The sequence below is a fragment of the Coregonus clupeaformis genome, chromosome 19, assembly GCF_020615455.1.
Source record: "Coregonus clupeaformis isolate EN_2021a chromosome 19, ASM2061545v1, whole genome shotgun sequence".
Classification (NCBI taxonomy): Eukaryota; Metazoa; Chordata; class Actinopteri; order Salmoniformes; family Salmonidae; genus Coregonus; species Coregonus clupeaformis.
This window is the reverse complement of record NC_059210.1, coordinates 41,590,263-41,609,430: the sequence shown is the minus strand read 5'-3', so window position 1 is coordinate 41,609,430 and position 19,168 is coordinate 41,590,263. Positions and strand designations below refer to the sequence as shown.

Genomic DNA, 19,168 nt, shown 5'->3' with positions numbered 1-19,168 from the left:
TCACTTAATATCTGTGAGAAAACACGGCACCATAACCTCGCCACTTTAATGAGCGGACCGAGCGATGTTGTGTAATAATCAACACCCTGCTAATCCAGCCAACTATCTCCATTCTTACCCGTGTGTTCAGGAGATTATACTGGAGAGAATGCATACCATGGTCCTGTAATATATTTGGTCATGCCAGTTGCTGTGTCGAGGGATTTAACTGGCATTAGAGACCATGTACTTGCCGAGCTACGAATTTCCACACAGAGCTGTTGGCCAACATCAAGTAACAGCATGCACAGTGGGTTCCATCCAGAGGTCAAATGGCCTCTTCTCTGCCTGCAAATCACAGCCTGTGCAGCAGGGGTATTCTTACATTGCCTGTCAGCACTAGCTTATGGAACTGGGTGGGTTCACATGCATCCTAATTGTAAAACAATGGGAGCGATTTGAGATGAGTTTTCTCTGATGCCATTGACTTGTGTGCTGTTTATCTAGTTTGAGAGAGTACATTTTGTACTTAGTCTGTTTCTAGAAGTTTGCATTGACTGGCCTCCAGTCTTATGAAGAGGGCAGCTGAGGCACTCAGAGCAACCTCTCCTTCCATCCAATCAGTATTATACTCCGGTTCTGTTCTCACCTGTGATGTGTGCTGAGAGGATGATGTTACCAATCCCTTTAATCTGCAGGGTGGCGTCCTGGCTAAGACACATGAACACGCTGCTTTCAATCCTGTAAGGTGGACCTTAATTAAATGTGCCTGAATACACAGCACGTTGCCAGGAAGCTCTCTGCAGCCAAGAGCACGGAGGAGCCGCTGTCATAGCTACTTCCAAATTCCTGTGTTCACTCTGCCCAGCTTGGAGGAGCAAACTCCGATTCTGAACTGGTGTAAAAAAAAACAAGTCACATTTCTGTCATTGTTGTACCATTTAATGAATATATCTGGCTATGGTTGTAGTGGTAATGACCAAGCTTTTTAACCCTGATTTATATTTGATTCAATAATCTTCACTGCACAGCTGAGCATAGACACCTTCTCACACACAGCCACCAGACTCCAACTCCAACTTCTCTCTCTGTGTAACCAGTTAAGCCACTTGACCCGATAGGCATGCAATGTAAAGAGGACAGGCCCTATTATTTATATCTGAGGGGACAGCCCTGGTCTAGCGAGTAAATCTAGAAGCCACAGGGACCAGACTGCCTTCACTCTTACATCCTGGGTCTCTGGTCACTGCGGTGAGGAGAGCAGCCAACACCTTCTCAGGTTTACTGACTTTCAGCTGGTTGTCAAACTCTCAGCTTGGCTAGCTCGCTGCAGTTGCTGGCAGCAAGCTGAAGAGTTATGTTGTGAATTCAACTTCTGCTTGATATAGAATGAAGTGAAAAGTCAGGATATTTTTAACTAAACATTTTAGTGGAAAGGAGAGCTATGTCTTAGTAAGCAATAATGAGTTTGGAGATCTTATAATGTGGAGTACTCTGATCTCATTCATTTCCCTGTATAACATTTCGCTGTCACTATGTTAATTGAGCAGAAATGAAATAATAATGTCACATGTTTCTTTACATTGCCTGTATCCTCTGCAGCTCTCCCAGTATATTCGACAACAAGCGTGCAGACCCCACGGGGCTGACGGCCCTGCTGCAGTCCACAGACCTGGTGGGTGTGGTGCACACTCTGTACTGCATCCTGCTCCACAGCTCCTCCCTGCCTGAGCCGGCTGCCCAGAGCCCACAGGAGCCCTACGCCCCAGGGGTCATCCAGGTGGCCCTAACGGGCCTCCGCTTCCTCAACAGCTTCGCCCTGCTCGACCTGTCTGCCTTCCAGGTACCACACACACACACACACACACTTCTTCATTTTGAGGTACAATACACACACACACACACAGAGACACACACACATTCTTACACTTGAATCCCTCATCCTTCAGGTCCAGTAGATGTTATTGATTACAGTGACTCTGATTCCATATATACTGTCGTTGCTGGTAACATAGGTGTATTATGCTGGACACATTCCACAGACTGACATTCCAAATAGGGGGTGCCATGAAAAGGTCTTGTCACCTAATGTCCCCTCTCACAGTTTTTGATTTACTTTTACACTCATATCCCTGTGCACTAGCATCAGGCAGCACTGAAAATATCCCTCCTTCCTGTTCCTGGCAGCAACAAGGCCATATGTTACTGATCGGGCAGCAGAGGCCAGTTCTCAGAGCTGCTGCCATTATGACTGGAGTATTTTTCCTCAGGATATAGCTGACCTCTCGGACATAAACACGCATGTCCCCTGACCTGGGGTCAGCTGCTGAGGTTCAATGGAGCCCAGTGGGTCATCAATGCGGATGGACCTGAGTGATTAGTGCTGTAGCCAGGGCCATACATTATCAGCTGTGATGAAGAGAGGATGACAGCTTCACTGTGCTCTGGCAGTGCATAAACAGAAAGGCGTGAGGGAGAAAGTTGGAAAGTTATTAATTATTTTAATGCCTGTGGGTAATTAACACAGAGGCTGCTCTCCCTCGGCTCTGCCATGCTCAGGCTATTCAAAACAGCTGGAAGTCAAAGCATTTCAGTACCGTTTTTATGAACATTTTAAATTATGTTTCTTTGTGCCCTGTGAGTTGTTTTCACCTTGTGGTTCACATTACCCCACACTAGTGCTGACTAATAAGCACTACAGTGGATGCTGAGCTCCCTCTTCTCATTGGCCATTTTGCTAGTTCCCAGAATCAGCTACCAAATAGGTTTGTTAGAGGGGGTTTCAAACTGAAAAGGACACTGCTGGTGATGAGTTCATTTACAAATATTTTAGAAGTCTATTTTTAAGTAAATGTGTAATATTCATTAGCATTTAATCATCAACCTTTTGGTGCCCATCAAAACACATATTATATTCAGCCTTTGCATTCATTCACTGACAGACAAAATATAGGTGGTCAGTTTGTCTCACTGTTCTTCAAGTCCTAAGACTGATTACATTGGGGGAGATGGATATGTCTGCAGTATGCAGGGTGTTCAATTTAGAGTGTAGACAGGAGTGAGACTCAGGTCTGATTAGCAGGAGTGGGCCTTTCAGGTAAGTACTGTTGTTTAGGAGACTGTTTACCCCCTCCTCTCCAACAGTCCCCAGTCCAACCCTCATACATACACCCCAACCTGATTCCAGTGGTATGTTTCTGTGCTGACCCTGTGGTGCTCAGTCATGCTGACATGTTTAATAAATACTGTCTGTGGACCACTGATAGCATCTCTTCTGCAGGGGGATTGGGGTCCCTCTGGTAGGACCCCTGATGTTGGGGCTGGGGAGAGACCCCCTAGCAGAGTCCCTGTACACAAAATCAACCAGGCTGTACCCGCTAAAGCACACAAATCCCTCCTCTTTTAATTCAGCAAATCCAGCCTCTTGTATATTAACAGCATAGTTTTGATTTCTCAACTTTTTTGGAATATTGTTGTTCATCTAGCCAGTTAGTTTTAGTGAATGTCTAGCTAGCTAGTGTCTGCTTTGTGTTTGTGGTTTCTCAGTGGCGTTTAAATGCTGCTGATTTTTCTGTGCTCTCTCAGACTGTTCTAGGTGCCGAGGGGCTGTCCCTAGCCTTCCGCCACATAGTGAGCTCCCTGCTGTGGTACTGCTCTCAGCAGTCCTCTGAAGAGCTGCTGCATGAAGTCCTCATCTGTGTGGGCTACTTCACTGTCAACCACCCTGACAACCAGGTAAAGGTTTTAACATACACACACGATAAAATACAGTGAGCTCCAAAAGTATTGGGACAGTGACACTCATTTTATTTTTTTGGCTCTGTACTCCAGCACTTTGGATTTGAAATGATACAATGACTATGAGGTTAAAGTTCAGATTGTCAATTTAGAAATTACAGCAATTTTTGTACGTAGTCCCACCATTTTAGGGGACCAAAAGTAATGGGACAAATTCACTTATGTGTATTAAAGTAGTAAAAAGTTAAGTATTTGGTCCCATTTTCATAGCATGCTTGTAACTCTACAAATTTATTGGATGCATTTGCTGTTTGTTTTGGTTGTGTTTCAGATTATTTTGTGCCCAATAGAAATGAATGGTAAATAATGTATTGTGTCATTTTGGAGTCCCTTTTTATTGAAAATAAGAATATAATGTTTCTAAAAACATCTACATTAATGTGGATGCTACCATGATATTTATGCCTCTAACTTTCTCGCTCGTCATTATTCACAATTCATTCAGGATTATCCGTAATCATGGTAGCATCCATATTAATGTAGGAGTGTTAAGAAACGTTCTATTCTTATTTACAGTCAAAGTTACTCCAAAATGACACTGCATTACTTTTGGTCCCCTAAAATGGGGGGACTATGTACAAAAAGTGCTGTAATTTCTAAACGGTTCACCCGATATGGATGAAAATATCCTCAAATTAAAGCTGACAGTATGCACTTTAACCTCAGTCGTTGTCTCATTTCAAATCCAAAGTGCTGGAGTACAGAGCCCAAAAAAATATATATATATTGTCACTGTCCCAATACTTTTGGAGCTCACTGTATGTAGTAAAGTCAAGTCTGTTTTTTCATGCGCTTTGTTCTTTGTCCGCTTTAGTCTTCATGCTGTTTGTTTAGTTTTCACCATTGATCGCTTTTGGACAACTGTTCATTTCACATCTGTCTGTTCTGTTTCAGAAATATGGGATGAATGACAATGGGGCGGCAGGTAGCTTAGTGGTTAAGAGCGTTGTGCCAGTAACCGAAAGGTTGCTGGTTCTAATCCCCAAGCCGACTAGGTGAAAAATCTGTCGATGCCCTTGAGCAAGGCACTTAACCCTAATTGCTCCTGTAAGTCGCTCTGGATAAGAGCGTCTGCTAAATGACTAAAATGTCAAGATGAAGTCAGTGTGGCCCTGTAGCAGCCGTCTTTCCATATGATGATACTTCTGTTTCCTTTACATCCTTCTGATAGCGTATCATTAGATGAAGAGAGGGTGTTGTTTTTTTGTGATTCATACAAAAGCAACAAGATCCACCTCTTTAAAGATGAATGCGTTGCCACCTCTGGGCTGTGTGTTGTCTATTGTCCCTCAGAGTAACGGGGTCCATTGTTCTGTCTCAGTGGAGCAGCCAGTTTTCTCTAGCGTAATGTGTTTGGCTGTGTGGGTCCTGGCCTGGCCTGGCGTTAAGGCTACTAGTGTTGCACGGTATACCGAAACTTCTGTGTTTTTACTTTCGGTACTTCTGTCAAATGTGTCTCACGTCGTCTACTAATTGAGAGAGGGTCAAGTCTGTCTCAGCGCAGCCGATGTTCCCTTATACCGCGAGAGCACCGTGCCCGCTCCACTTACTTATTGCTAGCTCTAGCCTGTTCCCCCACAAAACAAATATTAGTACAGCTAACTTCCTAAAATGTTACACATTTTGCCATGGGGCATAGAGACATTTGTTTTAGAGCTAATTTTTTTACATTTTACATTTTAGTCATTTAGCAGACGCTCTTATCCAGAGCGACTTACAGTTAGTGCATACATTTTTTCATACTGGCCCCCCATGGGAATCGAACCCACAACCCTGGCGTTGCAAGCGCCATGCTCTACCAACTGAGCTACACGGGGCCCTAATCTCATGCTATTTTACACATTTTGCCATTAGGCTGAGAGAAAATGTTGCTGTTTTAAAGGTAATTTTCTGCGATTCTACACATATTGCAATGGGGCAGAGAAACAGTTGCGGTTTTATAGCAAAACTCAGGCTATTTTACACATTTTGCAATGAAGCTGAGATAATTTAGCATTTTTAAAGCTAATTTCCTGCTATTCTAAACATTGTTGACATGGTTTGTGACCTGTTCATATTCTATCTGGGTAGGGGGCGGGGAGCCTTGCATGGGTGTGTGGTACTCCAGTGGATAACGGCAGGTTCCAGCTTTGTAGACTAACTCTCCTTGCTAGCTTACAGTTGAAGCTAACATCAATGAACTTCCCTAGTACCTTGTTTGTGATGATATGCAAACCATAATGCAAAATATTGCTGATTTCAAAGCTGATTGTCCCCAAAAACCTTATTCATTCACTTCCTCTACCCCGCCTCACATCTCTCCCAGTCAGTATCATCTTTGCTCAAGCCTCGAACTGATTGTGTGTGTGAATGATGTCATGGGTCTTAAAGAGAGAGAGCGCACAGTTTTAAAATGTTTTTTGATTGCTTCTTCTATGCAAATGTTGTTGATCAGTACAAAACAAGTCCCAAATTGGTTTTCCCATGAAATCAGCCAAAACAAGCTCAATAACTTAACGCACACACACACACACTCCTATTGAATATCCATTCACCTGAATTGTGAATAGGCCTACATCTTGATTTACCCAGTTTATCAATAGCCTAGAGATTTACCATTCAAATAAATTATTTAGTAGTTAGATTGGTAAGAAAAGTCTAATTGATTGATTTTATAATTGATTGATTCATTAATTAATTAAATGACGCTACAAGCTTGGCACACCTGTATTTGGGGAGTTTCTCCCATTCTCTGCAGATCCTCTCAAGCTCTGTCAGGTTGGATGGGGAGTGTCGCTGCACAGCTATTTTCAGGTCTCTCCAGAGATGTTCGATCGTGTTCAAGTCCGGGCTCTGGCTGGGCCACTCAAGGACATTCAGAGACTTGTCCCGAAGCCACTCCTGCGTTGTCTTGGCTGTGTGCTTAGGGTCGTTGTCCTGTTGGAAGCTGAACTTTCGTCCCAGTCTGAGGTCCTGAGCGCTGTGGAGCAGGTTTTCATCAAGGATCTCTCTGTACTTTGCTCCGTTCATCTTTCCCTCGATCCTGACTAGTCTCCCAGTCCCTGCCGCTGAAAAACATCCCCACAGCATGATGCTGCCGCCACCATGCTTCCCCGTAGGGATGGTGCCAGGTTTCCTCCAGACGTGACGCTTGGCATTCAGGCCTAAGAGTTCAATCTTGGTTTCATCAGACCAGAGAATCTTGTTTCTCATGGTCTTAGTCCTTTAGGTCCCAAGTGGGCTCTCATGTGCTTTTTTACTGAAGAGTGGCTTCCGTCTGGGCACTCTACCATAAAGGCCAGAATAGTGGAGTGCTGCAGAGATGGTTGTCCTTCTGGAAGATTCTCCCATCTCCACAGAGGAACTCTGGAGCTCTGTCAGAGTGACCATCGGGTTCTTGGTCACCTTCCTGACCAAGGCCCTTCTCCCCCGATTGCTCAGTTTGGCCGGGCAGCCAGCTCTAGGAAGAGTCTTGGTGGTTCCAAACTTCTTCCATTTAAGAATGATGGAGACCACTGTGTTCTTGGGGACCTTCAATGCTGCAGAAATGTTTTGGTACCCTTCCCCAGATCTGTGCCTCAACACAATCCTGTCTCTGAGCTCTACAAACAGTTCCTTGGTTTTTGCTCTGACATGCACTGTCAACTGTGGGACCTTATATAGACAGGTGTGTGCCTTTCCAAATCATGTCAAATAAATTGAATTTACCACAGGTGGACTCCAATGAAGTTGTAGAAACATCTCAAGGATGATCAATGGAAACAGGATGCATCTGAGCTCAGTTTTGAGTCTAATAGCAAAGGGTCTGACTACTTATGTAAATAAGGTATTTCTGTGTTTATTTTTAATAAATGTGCAAAAATGTATAACCAGTTTTCGCTTTGTCATTAAGGAGTATTGTGTGTAGATTGAGGAAAAAAATCAATTTTTGGAATAATACTGTAACAAAATGTGGAAAAAGTCAATGGGTCTGAATACTTTCTGAAATAAAAGACTAAAAATGTAATGACGTTGATCTCAAAAGCTCTGTCTGGATCAAGTGCCATTTTGTTACTTTGGCTAATATGCCTTCTTTTTTTGCCCTGGTATCATTTTGGTATCGAGTATCGTGATGGTATCGAGTATTGTGATACTAAACCTGTTATTAGTATTGAAGTCAAAATTCTGGTATTTTGGCAACACTAAAGGCAACTGATCCTATGTGCCTGTGAGCAGGATGTGATGGAGCAGACTTGGCTGCTGTGTAATTGTCATGCGTGGGCCCATGAGCAGCCTACAGTGCTACAGTTGGCCGGGCTTTAGTTTATTTAATTTTTTTAGTCTTTTTAAGTCTTTGTAAGTTTATTGGATAGAGAGAGATAAAGGAGAATGTGCTGAAATAGCAGTGGGCTTGATTCAAACCCATGATGCAGCTCTACATGTGCACCGGAGGCAGCGGCCTAGACCGCTAGACCACCCTAGGCCACTGGCCGGGCTTTAATTATGTGACGCCTGACCCTCAGTGCCAGCAGTTGAGCTTTGAGACTCAAACCTCTGCTACAAGGTCTTTGTCCTCCCAGACGCGCTCAACCACGCAACAATTTATAGGCGGATTACAGATTCTAATTTCCAAGATCTTTTAGTCCTAATTAAAGAATCTGCCTCCACTTCATGGCAGTTCAACTCTCTTCCACTGCTCCTATCAATTTAATTATTCTGATGTACGTAATTAGCATTTTTATGCCATTGTTGGCCTGATTTGCATATTATATTGGATAATTGAATGAGGACTGACGATTGAATTAGGGGGCTGACAGATGATTGGTCTTTGTACTCGCACAGCAAAGTTAACCACACTGCCTGGGAGTAGCATCCCTTTGCATATTCATTTATGACCAGCGCACTTTGCTAATTTGAAATGCCCTAATGCAGTTTTTAACCTGTGACTTTCATTAAGGGCACAAGCTGCTAAAAAATTTGGATAGATCATATGATGCCTTTCTCTATCTGCTCCAAAGTCATCCCAAAGAGTTTAAATCAGCGTTTAGGACTTGTTAGTAATATTCCTTTTATTGTTTATTGTAGATTTTGATAGGTGTGAGAACCCTATTGAGAACATGTGAGGAAACATAAAAGGTGATCCTTGGCGACCTCCACAGAGCTGATCCTCGACAGGGGCGCGGTTCCTGGAATGTGTCCATGTGCTGTGGTCCTGGAAGAGAGCAGAGCAGGATGGATGGAGTTGAGGGAAATATTTGGAGCAGCTTTAGCTTTTCTCAGGCTAATGTAAGCATTGGCGGAGCACAAAAACATGCCGACCCGCGACCCGTGCGGTCACACAGACTGCTGATTCACCGTCTGCAGACAGGCACACCAGCCTTTGTTTATATGTGTGCACTAGAAATAATGCTGCTCATAAAACGCCGAACTTTGAAGAAGGACTTTGTAGAGAGAGATATTCTCCCTGCTCTGAGGATATGAATAACTCAGCCTGTCACACGTAAAGCCATTGGGAGAGTGACATATGTAGCCTTGTGTGTGTTTTAAGTGTGTTTTAGCTCACAGGGTCATGTAGCCATATGTTTTCATTGTCTTTTGGGAGAACCCATAGACGGACACTAAAAAGAGGGCTAAATTAAATGTTTTTAACTGCTCTTGAGGGGATATGTAAGCTCCCTCATCTTTTTCTTCCCAACCTCCAGTGATTCATTTGTGAATCATTCATGGTGGTGATCTTTAGCTTCTTTGAAATGTGCAAACAGTAAATGCTGGCTGTAAGCTGTTGACATGTTAACCCAGACACCTGGCTTTGAGGTCTTAAGAACTTTCTCTCATTCATGGAAAATGGCCACACACGTACACACAAGCAGAGTCATGCAAAGGTATGGAAATGTATCCCTTTCATGACTGCTTCCAGACTATGGACATTTCGAAGTAGGTTATTAACATTTCCATAATCGATTTAAATTGACATTAAGTATTTCAGTTCATTATAAAGGCTAGTGTAAAATGGAAAACTAGCTGCTTGTGAACTGTAGTAGGCCCCTTCCCAGACTGACATCCCACACATCAATGTTATCTGCAGTCAGGCGAGCCCCTGTCCTCCCATTCTGTACTAGGGCGTTTCCTCTGCCCTGCAGGCCCCAGACCCACTCGCAGCTCACAGCTCTGGGCCTGTAATCCATGATAAACTCATGTTGAAACCGTCCCTTCAATAGTCCATTACTGCCAAGAAAACCAAATGCTCCATGCCTCCAGGGTGAAGTGTGGCTCATGCAGACCATGGGGAGCCAGCCCAATGCACACTGTCTTACTATACCACAGAGTTAACACATACGTACACAGACCACAGAGTGGTGACTGGCAGGAGAGGGCCTGATTGTTAGCTTTGCAGATGATTTACACAGATTTTGGGTGAGCCCAGGTCCAACTAACTTCATTGTAGTTCAGGGAGACATTTTCCCCATAAACTTCCATATCTTTTTAAAGAGGTTCTATTTGCATGATGATTCATTTGATTGTGGCCCTGGCACTTTCACAACCACGCTATGTGCTGTAGGATCTAGAGCAGGGATCATCCACTAGATTCAGCCGCGGGACAATCTTTTTTTTTTTCTTGAGTGGATGGTCTGAGGGCCGGAACATAATTACAAATTAATTTGTAGACTGCAAGAATCCCAAACAAAGATATTATTTGACTAAAACATAATAATTTCTAACCTTGCTTACGTTTGTATACAATCACATATACCTCTCTATTATGCATGGGAATACTTTGGAACAGATTTCCAAAATTAGTATCACTTGGAGTTGATTTGCTGGTGTTTTTACAGTCTTTTCTGTCCCAAAAAGTGAAGGGGGGCAAATAAAATCACTTACGGGCCAAATTTGGCCGCCAGTTGGGGAACCCTGATCTAGAGTAAGTTGACAATGTCAGTTGGCAGATAAATCTAGAATAATTACAGGTTATTTGGCAAACACCATCTTTTATGTGGTTTAGACGAGATGGATACTCTTGGCCTGTCTCTTAAAAGCCGGGGTGGGATCTTCTCTTCTTGTCCAGGGGATGTCTAAGTCAATGTCCATGTCGCCATCTGTTTGTCAGTAGACGATTTACGTAGCATTCAGTGCACTTCTCCATCAGCTATGGGTGGGTGGTAGGTAGTTGTTAAAATGCCCTTTCAGCATTACCTTCCCTTCCTGAAAAGACTCTCAGTATCCTCTGATGTCATCTGCCCCCCTCTCTTATCAGTATGGCAGTTCTTTCACTAGGGTAACTTCAGTGTGTAGAGGGAGGCTTGGGAGAGGGTCTGGTTTGTGTTGTGCGCCAGAGCTTCAGATTTGTGGCCCTGTTCTAAGGCTGACACATCCTGGTTCCTCTAGCTTAGGTGTCTGGGCCTGTCTAGACGGCATGCAGAATAGAGACTCCTCCAATGTCCACTCATCCACGATGGTCTCCCTATGAGTGGAGGGTATCTCAAATAAAAAATATACTGTATGTAGTGTATGCTGGAATTACAGTACATGATCGCTTTGGCTCTTAAAAGTTCTCAAATCTAGCAAACTAACCTTGGTTATTGCATGGCTGTTTTTTGCTAGTGTGATGTGTGTTCTCAATTCTACACTGACATATGTACAGCATTGAACTGTTCAGCCTGGTTTCCGCTTCAACTTGGGCTTTCCCGAGGTTTTGTTTGCGTTTCGGAAAGTTAACTTTACACACTCTTTGTCTATGGACAGCAAGGTGATTATGTAAAGGAGTGTCGTAAAAGAGCAGGCCTGTTTGAAAAGGCAGGTCTCTGTAGTTAAGACAGACCAGAGCTACCAGGCACTTGAGCTTTACAGGTCTGTGTTAAACTGGGGCCTGATTCATGACTTCAGACGCTTGCTGGTCCTTTTATGATGTCAGGGTTTGAATAGATACTTCCAGTGGGCAGGGAGAGACTGGGCAGAGGCCTAAGCCCTGTTTGGAGCACCGTGTGGAGCACTGCTATTGCTCTTCACCTGGGGTGAAGCCTGGAGAGGCCTAGAAAGTTGGCTGTAGACTTGGTTTCTCTAGGACTAAGTGACCTCTGGTCTGTGGCTGCCAGCTGGCTTTGTTTTATGTGTACCTGCAGCTGGCACTTGAGGGTGGACAATGTGTTTAGGTAGCTGAAGTTGGAACACTGCATAGTAGAGGATTATGAGATTGCTGTATGATTTGTGGGTTGAGTCTCCGTAGAGCACCAACACAGATACTGGCTTCTGAAGCACTGAGACCTATAAATGCTCTGGATTATGATGTCCAGCAGCAGGCCCTGCAACAACAAATTGTTAGCTTGCTGTGTTTATGTGTGTTTTTCAATGTTTTGATGAAAGATTCCTTTACCTGGTATCTCTTAATCAAATGTATGACCTTTCTCTCTGCCAGTTCCTCCTCAAGCAGTGTTGCAATGGTAAGGATCTTGATAGTTTAGCACATTAAGTCCTGCAACTTTAGCTCCTACACTGAAAATAAGCAGTTCCATTTTGAAAACAACCAGATCTTCCTCTTTTTTTTCTTCTAGTCAGTGGACGAGCTATGGTGGAGTTAGAAACTTGCATTCCTTTGGTGAGAACATTACATGACAATGTGAAAATACAGGGTATTTCAGTATCCTCCTAGTGAACCTGCGTGTTTGTGAATTAATCTCTCTCATTGAGAATTTGCTTTAGTTGTGTGCCAGGGGAGCCTTAACTCCCCTAAAAAGGCTCTTCAGTGGTTTGTTTCAGCTGGTCAGTAAAGAATCTTTAAACAGACGTTAATAGGAAGAGGCATCTCGAGTGGCCCTTTGAACGCTGCTGTAGAACACCGCTTTGAGGAGCTTCAACTTGAAATGATAAAAGCAGTGAATTATCGTTTTGTTTATCCTACCCTTAAACCTTAAAGTGCATTATCAAAGAGAGAATGCATTGGAAGAGTATTGTTAGTGTATTCTCAAAATCTTGTAAATCCTCTTAATTTATGTCACTGTGGCCAAGGGACCTCACCCTGCCCTTCTGGTTCCTATTTCAGCTAAGCCCCAGCCCGGGTCTCTGTACCTGTAAAGCAGTGGGGTGTTTTTCCAGCCAGGATTTACTGTGGTGACCCCCCGGTTTGCCTTCCCAGGCTCTGGGGAGATGCCCTGAGCATTAAGCCAGGACCAATTCCTTTGGACCAGTCCCCCCTCTAATCAAACTAGGCTGGGGGGGATTTGGTTTTAATATTGGTGGGCCGGATGTAATAGTGTGATTGACGGGCGCTGGTAAAGGGGAGCAGGATGTTGGCCAGGTGAGAACTCCATTAATGGTATTGCTCATTTCTTAAAGTGGTGGTGGCAATGCTACAGTGGAGGTCTGCTCACCCTTCCCCCTACCCCTGCACTGTGTATGCCCTTTCAACCTCAACTGCACAGAGCACACACACAGGAATATAGTCTTCTCTTCAATATCCCAATGACACTCACACAGTTGGAGACAACTATAACCTGGTAAAACACAAAAGCCCATATCTTTTGATAATAAAGTCAAGATATTTCTCATTCATATTTCGCATTGCCTCCATTTAACAACAGCTCGGCAATTACAGTGCCTTCAAAGTATTCACACCCCTGGACTTTTTCCACATTTTGTTGTTACATCCTGAATTTAAAATTTATTAAACTGAGATTTATTGTCACTGGTCTACACACAATACCCCCTAATGTCAGTGGAATTATGTTTTTTACAAATTAATAAAAAATGAAAAGCTGAAATGTCTTGAGTCAATAAGTATTCAACCCCTTTGTTATGGCAAGCCTAAAAAAGTTCAGGGGTAAAAATGTGCTTAACAAGTCACATAGTAAGTTGCATGGAGTCACTGTCTGCAATAATAGTGTTTAACATGATTTTTGAATGACTACCTCATCTCTGTACCCCACACATACAATTATCTGTAAGGTACCTCAGTCGAGCAGTGAATTTCAAACACAGATTCAACCACAAAGACCAGGGAGGTTTTCCAATGCCTCGCAAAGAAGGGCACCAATTGGTAGATGGGTAAAAATACAAAATAAATCAGACATTGAATATCCCTTTGAGCATGGTGAAGTTATCAATTACAGTTTGGATGGTGTATCAATACACCCAGTCACTAAGATACAGGCGTCCTTCCTAACTCAGTTGCCGGAGAGAAAGGAAATCGCTCAGGGATTTCACCATGAGGCCAGTGGTGGCTTTAAAACAGTTTGAGTTTAATGCCTGTGATAGGAAAGAAGGATGGATCAACAACGTTGTAGTTACTCCAAAATACTAACCTAATTGACAGCGTGAAAAGAAGGAAGCCTGTACAGAATAAAAATATTGCAGATATTGTTTGCAACAATGCACTAAAATAATGCTGCAAAAATGTGGTGAAGCAATTAACTTTTTGTCCTGAATACAAAGTGTTATATTTGGGGCAAATCCAATACAACACATTACTGAGTACCACTCCGTATTTTCAAGCATAGTGGTGGCTGCATCATGTTATGGGTATGATTGAAATCGTTAAGGATAAAATAAACGGAATGGAGCTAAGCACAGGCAAAATCCTAGAGGAAAACCTGGTTCAGTCTGCTTTCCACCAGACACTGGGAGATTAATTGACCTTTCAGCAGGACAATAACCTAAAACACAAGGCCAAATCTACGCTGGAGTTGCTTACCAAGAAGACAGTGAATGTTAGTTTTGACTTAAATCTACTTGAAAATATATGGCAAGACCTGAAAATGGTTGTCTAGCAATGATCAACAACCAATTTGACAGAGCTTGAATTTTGAAAAGAATAATGGGCAAATGTTGCACAATCCAGGTGTTTCTACAAAGTTTTGACTCAGGGGTGTGAATACTTACATAAATGAGATATTTCTGTATTTCATTTTCAATAAATGTGCAAATATTTCTACAAACATGTTTTCACTTTGTCATTATTGTGTATAGTGTGTAGATGGGTGAGAAAAAAATAATTTTTTGAATTCCAGCTGTAAGACAGAATGTGGAATAAGTCAAGGGGTATGAATACTTTCTGAAGGCACTGTACTTGCGGTTCAAAGGAAGAACAAAACATCCCATCATTGTGTTTTTGTTGCCTGTAATTGTGTGGTGGGAGGCTGTGCCCTCCAGTTCTCCTCCTAATGGGTGTTTGTGTGTTGCTTTAGTAGCAGATTTACGGGTGGGAAGGGCGCAGGGTGGCGATTTACGGGTGGGAGGGGCGCAGGGTGGAGATTTACGTCTGGCACTGCCGCTGACTGACTGACTGACTGACTGGTTGACTGGCCCTACTCTGTGTGTGTGTTCCAGGTGATAGTGCAGTCTGGCCGCCAGCCCAGCGTGCTGCAGAAACTGTGTCAGCTGCCCTTCCAGTACTTCAGCCACCCGCGCCTCATCAAAGTGCTCTTCCCCTCCCTCATCTCGGCCTGCTACAACAACCCCCAGAACAAGGTCATCCTGCAACAGGAGATGAGCTGTGTCCTGCTGGCCACCTTCATACAGGTAGCAACACATGGACGTGTACACACACACACATACACAATTATGTTTTGGCGACGCTTTCATTTTCTCAAGAACTAGCTCATTTAATGTATACAGAGCAAATAAATAATAGACCCACAGTTCTTTAGTCAGTCTTTCTGTTTTAATGTCCGTCTCCTTCCGGTGAATGTTTAGCATCTACACAGATGGATGGCTTCCTCAGGGGATTTACCTGCCAGGGGTTTAGCCTCCGGTAAACAGGCTGTCTCCTTCATCTTCCTCTGACAACATCCCCTCTCACCGCCCAGCTACCACTATTATTTACATTAAGATTAGCTCGCAATATAGAGGGACAGTAGGGAGTCATTTTAGCCAAACAGTGGGGAGATGTATAGTGTCTCCTGCCTTATGTCATTATTTATTTTGCAATTAACCTGAGATTAAGCTAAAACTAGTGCTTTTGCAATGTTAATAGTATTAAGGATATGGTTCCGATTTGAAATTGAGTACATTGTGACATCATTACATGCTTCAATAATGTGTGTGTTTCCTTGAGGGGTATACTACAAAGCAAGATCAATGACATCATTGCAAAACGTATGCAAAAGTTGTTTTAAATTCAAGTGATCTGTTAGTGTCTTTGAGTTTGGTTCGCTTCAAGCCTGATGAGTTATCGTTTGCTGAGATATGGTGGATAAGATGAACCACACACTCTTCCATTTATTCACAGCTGGTGAACAATGGTGTCAGGCCTCCACCTGTACTCCTGTCTTAATGCTGTGGATCACTATGACACATTCCTATTTTATTTCCACCAGGACTGTGTCTCAAGTGAGAACCATCCAGACAACAGAACGCAACAAGGAGGTAGATTTCCTGCAGTGCCGTTTTTACCTTTTTATATTGAAACTGTAAATAATTAACATCTTATTTTGTATCATAGTTGTGCATGAATCTTAATTTGTAGTCCACAAATATTTATTAAGAAAGTTGACCATAAAGTAATAATTTACAATTTTGCAATTGAAATATTTCAAATACACTACCGTTCAAAAGTTTGGGGTCACTTAGAAATGTCCTTGTTTTCCATGAAAACATACATGAAATGAGTTTGAATAGGAAATATAGCAAAATGAATAGGAAATGTAGTCATTGACAAGGTTAGAAATAATGATTTTTAATTGAAATAATAATTGTGTCCTTCAAACTTTGCTTTCGTCAAAGAATCCTCCATTTGCAGCAATTACAGCCTTGCAGACCTTTGGCATTCTAGTTGTCAATTTGTTGAGGTAATCTGAAGAGATTTCACCCCATGCTTCCTGAAGCACCTGGCTTGATGGGCACTTCTTACGTACCATACAGTCAAGCTGCTCCCACAACAGCTCAATAGGGTTGAGATCCGGTGACTGTGCTGGCCACTCCATTATAGACAGAATACCAGCTGACTGCTTCTTCCCTAAATAGTTATTGAATAGTTTGAAGCTGTGCTTTGGGTCATTGTCCTGTTGTAGGAGGAAATTGGCTCCAATCAAGCGCCGTCCACAGGGTATGGCATGGCGTTGCAAAATGGAGTGATAGCCTTCCTTCTTCAAGATCCCTTTTACCCTGTACAAATCTCCCACTTTACCACCACCAAAACACCCCCAGACCATCACATTGCCTCCACCATGCTTGACAGATGGCATCAAGCACTCCTCCAGCATCTTTTCATTTGGTCTGCGTCTCACAAATGTTCTTCTTTGTGATCCGAACACCTCAAACTTCGATTCGTCTGTCCATAACACTTTTTTTCCAATCTTCCAGTGTCTGTGTTATTTTGCCCATCTTAATCTTTTCTTTTTATTGGCCAGTCTGAGATATGGCTTTTTCTTTGCAACTCTGCCTAGAAGGTCAGCATCCCGGAGTCACCTCTTCACTGTTGACATTGAGACTGGTGTTTTGCGGATACTATTTAATGAAGCTGCCAGTTGAGGACATGTGAGGCATCTGTTTCTCAAACTAGACACTAATGTATTTGTCCTCTTGCTCAGTTGTGCACCGGGGCCTTCCACTCCTCTTTCTATTCTGGTTAGAGTCAGTTTGCGCTGTTCTGTGAAGAGAGTAGTACAGAGCGTTGTAAGTTTCTTGGCAATTTCTCGCATGGAATAGCCTCTCAGAACAAGAATAGACTGACGAGGTTTAGAAGAAAGTTATTTGTTTCTGGCCATTTTGAGCCTGTAATCGAACCCACAATTGCTGATTCTCCAGATACTCAACTAGTCTCAAGAAGGCCAGTTTTAATCAGCACAACAGTTTTCAGCTGTGCTAACATAATTGCAAAAGGGTTTTCTAATGATCAATTAGCCTTTTTAAATGATAAGCTTGGATTAGCAAACACAACGTGCCATTGGAACACAGGACTGATGGTTGCTGATAATGATTGCTAGATATTCCATAAAAAATCAGCCGTTTGCAGCTACAATAGCCATTTACAACATTAACAATGTCTACACTGTATTTCTGATCAATTTGGTGTTATTTTAATGGCTATTTCAAAACAAGAACATTTCTAAGTGACCCCAAACTTTTGAACGGTAGTGTACATTATTTCATTGGGACTATTTTAATCAATTTATTAAATTCTTTAACATTAGTGAAGAATCCTGAGGCATCTCCTTCAGACACATTCTAATTGTCTTTTATTCCTTTGCTTTGTCACCATGCAGACAAAGTGTCTCAGCTGCTGGATTACTGTGAGCTGTCCAACCGCTTTCCTAGAGACCAGTGGGACTCGGCACTGCAGTTCTTCCTCAAGAAGCAGGAGGACTAATTCGGAGTCGCACGCCATCCTCTAACATGCACATACACATGAAAAACACTACAAAATACAGACACACTTCACCCTCCATTCTACACTACATACTTTTCCATTTAGATTTGAGTTCTGCATATGGGCTTATTCTTAAATGCAGTCTCTTAGCTTTGCCAAAACTCTTGAAATCCTAGAATTCAAGTGCTGAATCCTAACTGGAGATGTTTGTGTCTAACTCAAATGTTAGTGTAAATCATCCATCGATGTCCAATGGAGATTGCACAGAAGTTTGTGTATTCTTCCCTGAGTCAGGCACAATAATGATGTTCCTTGTCCAACCTAGTCATATGTTTTTGTGTTGTGTGTCTATTGTGGATAGAATGACAATGTAGCAGAAAAGAGCAGCGATAATCAAAAGCATTCTCATAATGATTAGATTACATAACATGTTCATCAATAATACTGTAGTTCCTGTTTATTCCTTTATTATTTTCATATCCAGTTAAGATGTGAATGACCTGACCTCACCAGAATGTTTTTTTCCCTACAGTTATTTTACAGGCGTTGGACAGTTTTGTACGCCTATAAATTACATAGCCTGTTTGTGTTTATTCGGTACCTTTAGATTTGCTCTAAGTAGGAACTGTCCAGTTTTTCAAGTACAAATGTTTTCCTTGTTCTTGCCTTTGTTGTGAAGCACTTACAAAATAATATAATTTATTGAATAATTTCCATTTCTATTCCATTAATAAATTATTTATTATTAGTATTGTTCATTGTACTCCAATTATTTTTATCTACACACTGTCCAGCTCACTCAAGTCTCAGTGATTTTCCCTACGTTATACTGATCGTCAAGTGACAATGAGAAGTACTGACTGTAGCCTCTCTGCCTGTGTAACTTTCTGCCTGTGTAACTTTCTGCTTGTACAGCATACTGTAACATTTGTTATAGTGATTAGTATCCGAGGTAGTGTGAGGAGGTTAAAATGAAAATGGCTGGTCTTTATCTATACCACACTCCGTTCACCAGGCCCAGTCAGACCTCTGCTCTCACCTGGAGAAGCCCAATCAAACCCCAAATAGTTAGTGCCTAGTGAAAGTCTACACACCTCTTGCACAGTTTTCACATTTTGCTGCCTTAAAATTTAATCT

At 42.5% G+C, this 19,168-nt stretch overlaps 1 protein-coding gene across 4 annotated transcripts in view; it reads left to right on the top strand.

The window, feature by feature from the left end:
• LOC121531912 (S phase cyclin A-associated protein in the endoplasmic reticulum) overlaps positions 1 to 18,779 on the top strand; it is a 107,094-nt gene extending 88,315 nt beyond the window's left edge. For all 4 annotated transcript variants that reach the window (XM_041837466.2, XM_041837464.2, XM_041837463.2 and 1 more), the window contains 5 exons: positions 1,582 to 1,822; positions 3,565 to 3,714; positions 15,052 to 15,243; positions 16,041 to 16,089; positions 17,928 to 18,779. In XM_041837466.2, the coding sequence (XP_041693400.1) occupies positions 1,582 to 1,822; positions 3,565 to 3,714; positions 15,052 to 15,243; positions 16,041 to 16,089; positions 17,928 to 18,031 (736 nt within the window). In that variant the 3' untranslated portion in view covers positions 18,032 to 18,779. The remainder of the gene's footprint in view (positions 1 to 1,581; positions 1,823 to 3,564; positions 3,715 to 15,051; positions 15,244 to 16,040; positions 16,090 to 17,927) is intronic.
• Positions 18,780 to 19,168: the final 389 nt, after the last annotated feature.